This window comes from Bradysia coprophila (genome assembly GCF_014529535.1).
Source record: "Bradysia coprophila strain Holo2 chromosome X unlocalized genomic scaffold, BU_Bcop_v1 contig_20, whole genome shotgun sequence".
In the NCBI taxonomy this organism is placed as follows: Eukaryota; Metazoa; Arthropoda; class Insecta; order Diptera; family Sciaridae; genus Bradysia; species Bradysia coprophila.
In genome coordinates this window covers 127,907-140,751 of record NW_023503307.1, presented here as the reverse complement: position 1 = coordinate 140,751, position 12,845 = coordinate 127,907, and the positions used below count along the sequence as shown (strand labels likewise).

The 12,845-nt window shown below is 31.8% G+C and overlaps 1 protein-coding gene across 8 annotated transcripts in view; it reads left to right on the top strand.

Annotated features, from left to right (window-relative positions):
* The window catches only part of LOC119068687 (ETS-like protein pointed), a 112,885-nt gene that overhangs the window by 32,426 nt on the left and 67,614 nt on the right, over positions 1-12,845 (top strand). For all 8 annotated transcript variants that reach the window (XM_037172367.1, XM_037172366.1, XM_037172372.1 and 5 more), the window contains one exon: positions 1,998-2,109. In XM_037172367.1, the coding sequence (XP_037028262.1) occupies positions 1,998-2,109 (112 nt within the window). The remainder of the gene's footprint in view (positions 1-1,997; positions 2,110-12,845) is intronic.

Genomic DNA, 12,845 nt, shown 5'->3' with positions numbered 1-12,845 from the left:
CAATTTTGTGCAATTATTTTGCTGTTCGCTGCTGTTTGGTTGTTGAGTCAATAAAAATGAATTTATTTAAAAGCAATTTGACAACTTAAATGTGAATATGTTTGTATGTTTATGAGTGATATTTGCGTTATTTTTTTTAAATGAAAATGTTTATTATTCGCATTTCGAGACAAAGTTTTAATATAATTTATCAATGAGCTGTGTTGAAGTCATTTAACACATAAACCGCGCTTAATTGGGCATGGTCATAAACAATTTGTATTTTCATTTTTTTTTTGATAAAGTACTGCTTATTTTTAGAAAGTTTGTTGGTATACGCACTTAATGTTCATTCAATTTTTCCATGGCTATCCGAATGATTAAGGAAAATAACAATTTTCGGATAATTTTTCGCTCGTAATCGTAAAGGTTCTGAATTTGTTCCATTGCTCTGAAAAGTGGACACAATCGAAAATCTTTAAGGCCATTTTATGGTGTACTCTAACGATAGATAGATAGATAGATAGATAGATAGATATATAGATAGATAGATAGATAGATAGATAGATAACACCATAACCCTAATGAAATTTGTGAAACTATAGTTCGGTTAACATGCTTCATATTCAGTTGACACAAGAGTAATTTTGACGAAAAGTGAATCTTTTTTAGATAAACGTATCAAACTCGACGATAAATGTTTTTTAGGCATCTACACATCAAGTCACTTGAAGTGCCTAAAAAAGCATTTATCACTCGGTGACATAAATAACTATTATGATTCAGTGATAAAAATTGAAGGAGCGACAAAAGATTCTTCATACGTCACCACACCGAAAAAGTTCACTTTTGACAACGATGTTGCACGAATAACTATTTTTCTGTGAGAACTTCCAATGAGAATATTCTTCTCAAAAGATTGAAGTTTTTTAGATGTCTAAACTCAATATTTTTTTCCCCAATGAGAGGAGGCGAATGTGTAAGGCTTTTACTGTCACGATAAAATTGACGATAAAAAACGCTTGCTCACAATAAATTTTACAAAAATGTATCACATTTTTTATATAATTTTATATCCGATTTCATTAAAAAAACGTTCCTTGCACCCAGCCATGTTCGGATATCATATTAAAGTCAGCAGTTTGTTGTTTCGGATAATTACAACTTTAGCGCGGTGGTCACTCAATCAATGTTACAAAACAGTGATGCTAAGAGGTGAAAGGATATACGCTTTGGTGACGATAAAATGATATTCGATGTTTAGTCTGGTGAAACACAATTTAGTATATGTTACATGACAAGTTGACGGAGGTGGTTCAGAGTCTGTAATTAATTATTTTTTTTTAAAGTTCAGAGTAACTTAGGTTGGATTTTTTTTAGATCAGAGGCTGGAAAAGTAGGGGACGTTTAGTGTTACATTCAACCAACTGAGGAACTCTGAGATTAAAAAAAAGGTCATTCTTTCAAAAGAAGCTCAATTTTTATTGTCCATTTACCTTGAACACAATCCTTCGTTTTTATTTCGAACGTAATTAGAAGATTTTCGATAATATTATACAGTACTTTCTTCCCCTTAAAATTATCATAATAATTACGCATATGTTTCGATATAATAATAGTGTTACAACGTATGGTATTGGTGTATGCATACCTACAATGCAGTGTGATAATACCTTAACTTAACATTTTAAATTTCATTCGATATCTAGAGTTAATTTTTCTTTTGTTATTGAAATTGATATTACATTTACTCAAACAGCTATGTTTCTTCTTCTTTTTATTTGACAACACGCACAGGTACACATAACACAATTTGGTTAGTGTATGTAAGAAGTTAATTAGTGTGAACGATTTTAATTGAGGTACTCATGTCCCATATAGAAAAATATTTTGCTTGATGACGAGACTCTGCAATATAGTCGGTTTTTAATTGAACCACTTCTAATTGTCAATCGAGTTTAATTTTCAAACTTTCTCTTACTATTCCATTAAATGTGCATTCTTCAACGGTTTTTCAGGGTTTCGAGGGTGGACCGCCGATATTATTGAAAGAGGAGCCCGAAGACGGACCACGCAGCATGCAAAAGGTGCCAAGTTTGTCCGACTTGTCGGATCCGGAAAATTCATTGGGTAAGTTTTTGATGAGAATTTAGACGATAAGTTGAACAAAAGTATTGAATTCCGAGTAAACTACAAATTTCGAAGAAAAAAATCACGTGCGGGGATCCGACATTTAAATTGAGCGATTTTGCTGAATGTCAAAAGAACGGTATGCTTTAAGTTCCAAAGCAAGAACTTCGATCGACATTTCCAATAAAAAAATTTGCCAAAATTGCGCTCCATCTATTCATTACCCGATTTATTTATAAATCTTTTCGTAAAATAACAAAACTTTTGTCTCAACGGTCATGCGACCGGACCATACGACTTTTACATCATCACATTGTTAACGTAAAGTGAAATTATGCAAAACTAAAAATTAAAAGGTTAAATGGACGCTTCCGGATAAGCGCCGTTTACTTCCACAGAGTGTTAAAGCACAGCATAATAGTCAATTGCCTTGGCTACTTATGGGTTAGAAATGAAGAGGTATAGGAGGTATACCACATAAAACGAATTAAATTTATTGTAACAATTCAATTGTTTAACGTGACACCGAGTGAGGGGAAGTCATTAGTGATTTATTAAAATTGAACGAAAAATAGGTCAACACATTTTATGAAGTCGAAAAGAAATGCATTCGGTGGAATTTTTTTTTGGTGTGATGGATGGACTTTATTTTATATACGTTGTCGTTGACGTTTAACATCAATTTCACCCAACTAACGTAAATATTATGCGGCTATAATCACAACATATGATTCATTTAATACACTTTAATGCTTCAAGATCATCATTAAATTTCTTTCATTCAACTGTAAGATTTATTAAATTCTATTTATACTAAACTAACATCATCACATGCACTTTTTTCATCAGAATTCTATATTTAACATTAAAGGCAGAAAGGCATAAATAACCGAAACATCATCATTCTTACTATCTGAAATTCTTACACTCATACTATATAAGCCGTAAATAAAGTTCAACTAATACAACAACTTTTAACTTAAAATTAAAGAAAATAAAAAAAAAATCAAAAAAATGAATGAACCGATCACATGAATGAATGAAAACTTGTAGTTAATTCATTCTCGTTTTACATGAAACACAATTATTGTAAGACGAACGAATAAAAAACATAATTACATAAAAGAAGAAGATGATGAAAAAAAAACGAACGACTGAACACACAGCATCACTTCACTTATCTTTACCATATGTATGTAAAATGTATATAGAGTAGATAGGTACAGCGCTGATCATTTTGCTTAGCCATGTAATATAAATGTATCAACATTGTTGCTTGATATATATTTTTTTGTGAAAAATAAAACTACAAGTAAAAAAGACGACATGGAATAAAGAAATGCATGAGCGCGTCATAAAGGCCAGAACTTAATGCAAAGGGCGCTCCGAACAGTCGGAAAGTCTTAAACGAGATACGGAGCGCAATTATGAAAAAAAACCGCCATCAAGTAAATTGAGTGTGCTGAGTTTAACATTCAGATGCATACAGTTTAACAAAAAAAGAAACTGCTCATAATACTCATTTAACCGTTGAATATTATGATGTTGTTAAGTCATATTGTAATAAAGTTGTTACGCGAAAATTTATTGAAACTGGCAAAAAATTTTAAAAACAAACACATTTCTACACCAAAATACGTTTCAAATTTTATGTAGATTGAGGTGATGAAAAGTTCTTGGCATTGATATTCATTCATATACATAAGAAAGCGAGAAAACGAAAATAAATCCTAGCTCGTAGGTCATCTAGACAAACGATGTTGTTGTTGTTCTTTTTTTCGTATGAGCAGTATTGATATATGCGTAAATGGATATATAATAACCGATGTTTATGATCTTTTTTTACGACTTTAAAATTCAAACCGTGAGCATTTCTCAAAGCTTTTCCGTTGCTTCATACCATTTCTATCCGATATTCGAATCTATTTCGTAAACCACAGCGACCTCTAGCAGAGCTTACCTGCATCGCCGTTGTTTGATAGTTCAATACATACAACAATTTCTGCTTTTTGTGTTAGATGGCAGTCGTGGTAAGTAAATTGAAATTTTATTGAGAACTGTGAAGTTTTAATCGAACGTTTGATTAAGTATATTCATAATCCCATACCCATACCCACATTAAAAAGTTTGAATTTTGCATAGAATTTGTAACTAAATTGACCGGTGGAAACATTTTATTGAATTGTCTCAAATTTTCTTGATTTTCGAAAAATCAAGAAATTTCTAGAAAATCGAGAAACCTGAAGAAAATTGTTTCTTATAAATAGGCTAGGCGGGTGGCTCTATAATTTCTGTTTGACGAATAAGGCATCATCTAGTAGTTACGATAAGTGACATATAAGTGACACTGAATATTTTAGATACAGATTTGTCATTTGTATGATACGATCATACCCTGTATTGAATATTCTAATAAAGGTGCTACTCCATGCTAAATCAAAGTAACTTGATGTAATTAAATTGAGAAGAACTAAGTAATCGTGTGTATCAGACCAATTTCCTAAATTCTGTATTTCTTCATTATTAAACGATCCTTTGTACAATCAAACTAGTTTCACACTTCCAACACTCCATTCCAAAATTTATATTTCATTTAGGCAAAAAATGAGACGTGGTTATGGTAGCTCAGTTGGTCAGAGCATCACCACGGTAAGATGAAGATTGTGGGTTAAGGTCATACTCGTGTGCGTCAATTTTAAATTCATTCAAATTACATATCCATCTATACATCTATATAACCAGAAGTTATCGCCTATTTCGGTTATCCGTGTCTACAATAAATAAGTAGCCAACAATCCTGATGAAATCCTGCCGAATTCTACGTCTCATCGAAGTATTTTGATACAAATATTTTTCCTTAATACTCTCTTCGGCACACTAATACTCGTAAGTTTCACTAATATCACTTAGTTCAGTTACATTTAATAATTTGATGACAAAGGTCGTAATAAATATTGTAGCTCTATGGAGTTAATAAATTGATTGTTAATGTAAGTTTACTGAAAAGATGTAGTCAAAAAGTCACTATGTTATCCCTTTGCCGTCCGATCAATGAATTAAAAAAAAAAAATATTTGCCAACGTATCACAAATTTACTTAATTATTTGAAACAAAAAATATAAAGAAAACTCTCTGCTTCTTGGATATTTTTTTTGTAAATGCGTCGCTTTAGCAATTCGAAAAGAACAAACGAAAATTTTTTAACGAGCAAATTCATCGAAGCGTACAGTCTTATGACCCTGATTTCAGATATATGCAACATTTTTATATTCTTTATTTTGTTTAAACAAAAATAAAACAAAAAGTGATTAATTGCCAGCCATTTTGTGAACACTTATTATGCTGATTGTGCCTTTTTTTAAATTTATTACACCCACATTGAATTTATATACTGATGTTTACGGAGGGAATATTAAAATTTGTACTAGCTCTTGTGAATTTTGTTCTTATAACATTCCTCACGTTCTCTCAATACTAAAATTTAAGACATCCTAAGACGGAGCCTAATATTTGTCGTAAAAGAATGCGGAAAAATATTTTCACAACCAAATACGAGAGATGTTTTTGGTTATAAATTGAATTGGCACCGTGATAGTTGGTCAGTATATCCAGTTATTTGTTTCACTGTTTTTCTTGGAAACTTTTAGAGGTTATGTTCAATCGAAATCTTCTATTTTAATTACGATCTCTTAATGGACAATAATTCCATAAAACTTTTATTTATTTGTTTGTTCGCCTAATTAGTATTAAATTACATATCTTTGCACGTACGTCCAATTGAAACCTGTCAATTTTCATATCTGATTGATATACCTGTAATAGATAACATTTTCACATTATTGTCACATCACTTGGCACATGCATTGCACATTTACTTATTCATATATTATAATTTGTACTTTAATCATATTAAATTAGTTAATTTTCACCTAAATTGCATTTGCCATCATAAGCTTTGTTCTTATGAATACCCGATGAAACGCCAAAAAATAGCAGTTGTGTCATACGTTTCACTTTACATTTGTTCCCTTATGACATTGGCTTAAGTGCTTCTTAATAGAAAAGTTTGGATGAGACGTAAGGTTTTGGGGAAAAGTGCCCATTCATGTTTTAGGTATTGCAAAAGTGTTGACGTAGAGGTATGGGGTTCAAATTACTAAAATTGTGTGAAAGTACTTTGCAGATGATGCAGTCATAACTCAACGTGATATTTTCGGTCAAATTTTGTAACTTCGTAACTTTTGTAGGAAACTTTTTTTTTTTTTATAGTCTGTATTTATTGTCGGAGAAAGCGTCCTCTCCCGCACTAAAACTCCGATAAAAAATATGTTTAAATATTACAATTAAGTTTCATTACAAATCATTTCATTAAAATAATTAAAATAATCAAAAGAAAAAACTAAAAACTAAAGAAACAAGAATTGAATAAAATTTCTTCATTAAATTTTCATATCTTGTGCTCGACTTAATTCCCGAAAAACATGGAAAAGAAAAAAAAAGAAAACATTAGTATGTCTACGAAAAAACAAAAATTAAAAATTAAAACTAGAGTAAATAAAAATCATCAACTCCTTTTCCAAAAGTTCCTAATATACAAGCCGCATTCCGCCTCTGTATCGATATAGAAATCTTCTGAAGCAAGTAATCTAAAGACTTCTTCTCTCCGGAAGCCTTCTTCATCATCTTTCCTAAAACTACGAGAAACGCTTTCGTTTCTGGGCCACAGCTACCCAAACTTTCGAACGCTATTGGTTTAAACAAGTGATTCTCTTTCAGACCGACATAATGATTATGTTTCCTACGCTCTGCTTGATCAGCGACAGCTCCAGCCTTAGTCGACGAAACTTAGGAAACTAATCGCGATTTCCTCGTTGAATCCTTTTTTTATTTTGTTTAACTTATGATCATTCAAAATCTGTCTCTTTAATTGTTTTGAAATGAACTTTTCCATATAAGAAAACTATCCAAAAATCAGATGACTAGTAGTTCCTTGTTCTTAGAGAAAAAAATTTGAAAAGTTAATTTCATTCGGGTGTATTTTTGGCCAAAGCATAATTTTTCACCACAGAGGCATCCGAAGTTTCAGTCTGAGGTGAGAAAATGACGTGGTGAAAAATGAATTAAAAAACAAAATTGCGAAGGATACTTTATACCGATCGCTGTTTTCATAAATCAAATGCTTATGGAATATTATTAGCTTCTTATTAACCTTTCTGAGGCAAATACCGTATGCCATAATCGTAATATGTTAACCACTACATTGTCTTAATGCTAAATTTGAATTTATTAATTCGACTTGTCATCGTACCCATCGCACTCTCTCTCTTAAAACATATTATAGTTGATAAGGCGTGAATAATTTTTTTTCCCCGATTTAATACTCCTCAACATTTATATAGTTTATAGTTAGATATACCGGAAGTAACTAATCACTGTCTCGACCTCACTTAAATGTACCTCTAGCTAGCTGCATACATACAACATAATTTTTAAGATGTCATTCGTGAAGTGTTTCGTTGATATTGAATTGGTAGCATTATAGCTACCACGTATTCATCATATTATAAGAAGATTTAGAAAAAGAAGAAGAAGAAGAAGAAGGAAAAAAACGACACGAAGAAAAAGAAAATTGGAATATATTTTCCATATATAAGATATATTCATTGACCTAACTCCGTCATAAATGTTGTGATTTAATGTGACAACGATTTTAAACATTACATGCACGTTTGAGGATAAAAGGGTTATGTAAACTTGAGGATTGTTGTTATTAGTCATTGATAAAATTATGTGTTATTTTTGGGATTATCTCAACAAAGCGTCAAACGCAAGAGGGATTTATTTTATGTTTATTGTGCACTTGTGGTACGTCAATTTAAAATGCTTAGATTGATTGACAATGATGCTAAGTGGTGGTTTATTAATCTATTTTTAGTGCTGCTCTTTCTTCTTTACTTTTTTTTGTTTAAAAGTGTTTAAAAGTGTTTAACGCGCTACGTAAAAAGATGTATGGTTGTTGGAGGTGAGATTGATTGTAAGAAAATTAATCTCATTTTCTGAATAATTTTTGGGGTTTGTATTTTGTTGGATTCCGTGGTCTTAGTAAAAATAGCTTCAGAGCAGTCATAGAAACTAACTTTCTCTATTGAATGGACTTCTTTTTACTTGATATTTTAGAAAAATTTTAATATTTGACTCATGTTGAAGATTAGTACACGTGATTCTCAAAAAAAATCTTCGTTGCCTAACATTTGCAGGCTTTGCATAACGTTTTTAGTTTCGTTTTCTTGCATCAGCACCCACCCTTCAAAACATAAATTATTTGTTGAATTATTTAGAAAGATAATGGTCTATCTTCCACTTGAGTTATGAAATTTGGGTACACATTTTTTTCTGAATTCTACAAAAAAAAAACTATATCGAAAAATGGTTCCATATAAAACAAATAAACCGTCCATCCATTAGACCTGCAATACACAGTTCTTTTTTTGTACTTGCTTGAAAACATATGTCTCGTCTTGTCTACTCTAATGTGTGTGAAAATATACTGAATTGACCCTCATGTTACGTGAATTTTCAGTTTCGAATTAATGCAGCAGTGGCGTAGGCAGAGGCAGTAAAATTTTAGCCTGAATTTACTTTATCTGTTTACAGCCGCGCGCGGTAGTGGTAAAATCGTATTCTGAAAAACAACTCAAGCAAATTCATGCTGAAATTTCACTGCCTCTGACTGTAATAATTTCGACAAAACAATCTGGTAATATTGAATTACTCCGAACTTTTGCACACTTAATATGAGGCTGGTTAAAGCTCTCCTAAATTTCCGTAACCAAATTGTGCTCTTCATCTCAACGGCCAACGGCTAATCTATCCGTAAAAAACCCTAGAACCCCGTATTTAAAAACACTTACCGCCGCCCTTTCTTTAGTTGTAGAAAAACAATATAAACCACATGTGTGAATATATTTCCCACGCCTTAAAAATTTATTTTAATTTTATAACATACACACATACAGGGTATTTACGCACCTGCAGCATATTTTACATTCAAGTTTTGCGTACCATTTTGCAGATTACTCACACACACTGAAATATTGTCCAGTTAATTGGATTTATGCATTGCGTTTACTTCTTTACTTATATTCTGTAACTGGTTTTTCGTTTTGCAGATTCGAAATGATTAAAGTAGTGCACTCACTTTTCATTCATTCTTATCTACAATAAATAATGTTGTAACCGAGTGGTGTGGTACAATGAAGAAAGAAAAATAAATGGACACCACAATCTCCTGATGTTTCTCTTTTTTTACGTAAATGATATTCGTTTCATCTGCTTGCAGTGAAACAATGAATAAACGCTTTTCAGATTCCTCACCCTTTTACGGTCATATTTTCTGGGTTGCCTATATGATCTCACCTTAAATGTCATGTAAAAGTCACATTATACAAAATGACCGGAAGTTCGCCTGACCGCTTCCCAGCACCCAAAAAAGCAAGAAAATATAAATTACAAAAAAAAAAAATTCTTCATTTCAACGTTGATTAAAAATTTGTATTTTTTTTATATATATACCACGACGACGTATCAAATTATAAAATGAATATTCACAACACAATAAAATTTAATTTTTTTGTTTGGTTTGTTATTTCGTTAATGGTTTTCAGTGTTTAACCATTTTTTTTAAAATTTAAGTTGTTGGATGATGCCCCAAAATACTTAATTTGTGTAATTGATGCATAATATATCTATGTGTATAAAGTTATGGACATGTTAGAGGTGTTTGCGGAGATGTTTCATGTAGCACCGGAAGTAACAGTGGGACTAAATAAATCGGAATTATTGCTAATGCGTTAAGATGACTGTGGAAAATTTGAAAAAGCCAATAAATAGTTTCGTCATTTCATTTCTCTTCAATATCCACCAGTTATTACCATCACGAGTTTTAAAATATAATTCTGTGATTATCAAACGTTAAAGTCTACCGAATCACACGACGAGACTGTAAAACAGTGATTAAAAAGTTTCCAACTTGCTCTGTCTGTGCACTTGATAAAAAATTGGATTCAGGCTATAGTAGACACATTATGGCCTATTCTGCGGCTGAAGAAGATATTCTTAGTTGACACCTTTTAGACACGTAATAGGTTAAACTACCTAGATACTTGAATTTCGACTTTGACTTCGACTTTCCAATCTTTGAGGCTTTTCTGAATTCGAATGGAAGTACCAACAGATAACATCGACGAGACGTTACCATACATACACGTCTTACACACGTATAATTTTGTTTTATACTTATGCGGTAATGCATGTGGAATGAATAAAGAGGAATTTATGCTAGAGGAATGATTTTATCTGAGATGACCGCTAGAATTCTTTACTTAGTAAATTGAATTATTTTGAACTCTCATCCCATTTAAGATTATTTCAACTTTCAACACTGAGTGTTTTCCCTAGGGTCGAAAATTTTAGGTTTCAAAAGCATGTAAAATCCATTACAGCACTCGAGATAAAAATGAAAAGTCTAGTTTTCGTGTGAAAACTCCACTTTTCAACTTTTTATCCCTTGTCTATAACTATTTCATGACTCAGGTTCGCTGGCTTAAACAGCTTTCCATTCTGCATAAGGAAAATTACTATATTTTCATGACTAGGCGTGGAAAGATAAAAAGTAGAATTTTTGTGAGAATTTTGTTGATCCGAGGCGACATTGAGGCCAATAAACACTCGAAAACGATTAATCGACCAGTTGCATACAACGTTTTTCTCAAAAAAGCCAACGAAAGTTTTACTTTTTGTTACTGAGTTGAGAAAAATATTATTATACGCTTAGGGGTAAAAGAACACATGGTTTTCGACGCCTGTGTCATTATGATATTATGATATTATGATATTTTTGTTAACCTTACCCAAAACTTTGGATGCCTTTCTGATCTCGATAAAACAAATTCATCTATTTGCCTAGAACGATCATCTCGCATTTATTTCTCTAGGGCAAACCTTTTTATCTCGATATATCTGTCCACGGTAGATATATATGTCCACGGCAGATATATATGTCCACGACAGATATATATGTCCAGTGTCCACGGATTGAGTACTACGCCTTCCAACTACATAACTTCCAAATTGTCAAAATAAGCATTTTGTAATCTACTATTTCTCGGGTTACTGGCTGCCCTCGCTACTCTCTGGGTCAAATGAACCCCTCCCTGGGCTAACACCAATAACTTTTTGGTAAGAGATTGTAAATTCGACATCGAAACGCAATAGTCATGTATGAAATCACTAATTTCCAGTTGTTGGTTTGAAATTCGGATTGGAAGTAGCTACTGAAATCCTCCAACATCAAAATTTTGATTTAAATTTGGTACGATCGTACGATCAAATTAACGAGATCTTGTTAAGAAACAAAATTTTGTTATATTAACCATTAGTGTCTGCATTATTAACATTCTTAAAATGGTAATCAACAAAATTCAACATATATTTTAATCCCTTCTGGACCAAATCTTTCCAAATAGCTCTGTATCCCAAATAAACAAAACAAAAATTCAAAACACCATCACAACAACGTTAGCGATCCGAAGATAAACCTCACGGGAAAATTATTGAAGTGTTAATTGACTTATTTAGTATGCAGCTGTGATGTGGCGCCACTGTTTTATGTCATATCGATACCAAAAAACCAAAACCAAAAAAATATAAAAAATCCATTGAATAATTATTTTATTTTCCAGTAATTAATATGGTGTATCCAACATCCATAAAATTAACGATTTTCAAACCTTAATTTATCGTCTTTTATTGGGATTCATGTACACAAAAAAGCCATCAGTTAAATGCTCAGTTATAATGCTTGGTGTTGTTGTTGTTGTTGTTGCTTTGTATGAAAATATGTATACCTATATGAAACAATCTCCCTGGATTGCATACCTCTCTGTACTTATACTTATATACATTATAAGACTGGAATGAAAATGTTCTGCATTGTGTGTTTTATAGAAGAAGAAGAAAAAAACTGTTTATCGCTTTCCAACTACGATACGAAACAAAAAATATAAATATTTTGAGTTTCATATGTAAATAAATAATGGCGCTCATGTTGAGGAATATTTACTGGCTTTTCTCGTGTGTCTTATTTAGATTTTCTTTCATCGATTACATGGTGATTATACGATAAACATACGATAAATTTATCGTTTTATTGTTGATGGAATTTTATTTCTAAATAAATTAAATGTTGAGTGATTTCATGATTTTTTTTACTCTCTTACATACAATTGGTACAACAACAACAAAAATGAAGATCTACGATTCGTATACCAATTTTCACAACACAAAGTTATAATCAATTGATGTCTCCCAACAAATCAAATATTTACACTGCTCTGTTTATAATTAACCCCAACGGCTGTATCATTATCGCATCTCAGAGGTTGCACGATATATATTATAATTGCAAGTTATGTTCTCTATAAAGTCTACGCTTATATTGATTCAATTCGCTGGTAAATAGTATGCTTCTGGTTTTAAATGTTTCATTTAATTATTCAGAAAACCTTTGTCTTTTTGCTGGTGGAGTCAAACATGACCGGAGGGTGTAAATCGTCGAATGGATGCTTTACGGTTAATCATTACGTACATAAGAATTTGGAAGAGACTGGTGACACAAAAGAAAAAGGAATTTAATTTAAGAATTTTACCTAAATTCACTCATTAAATACGGTGCGGTT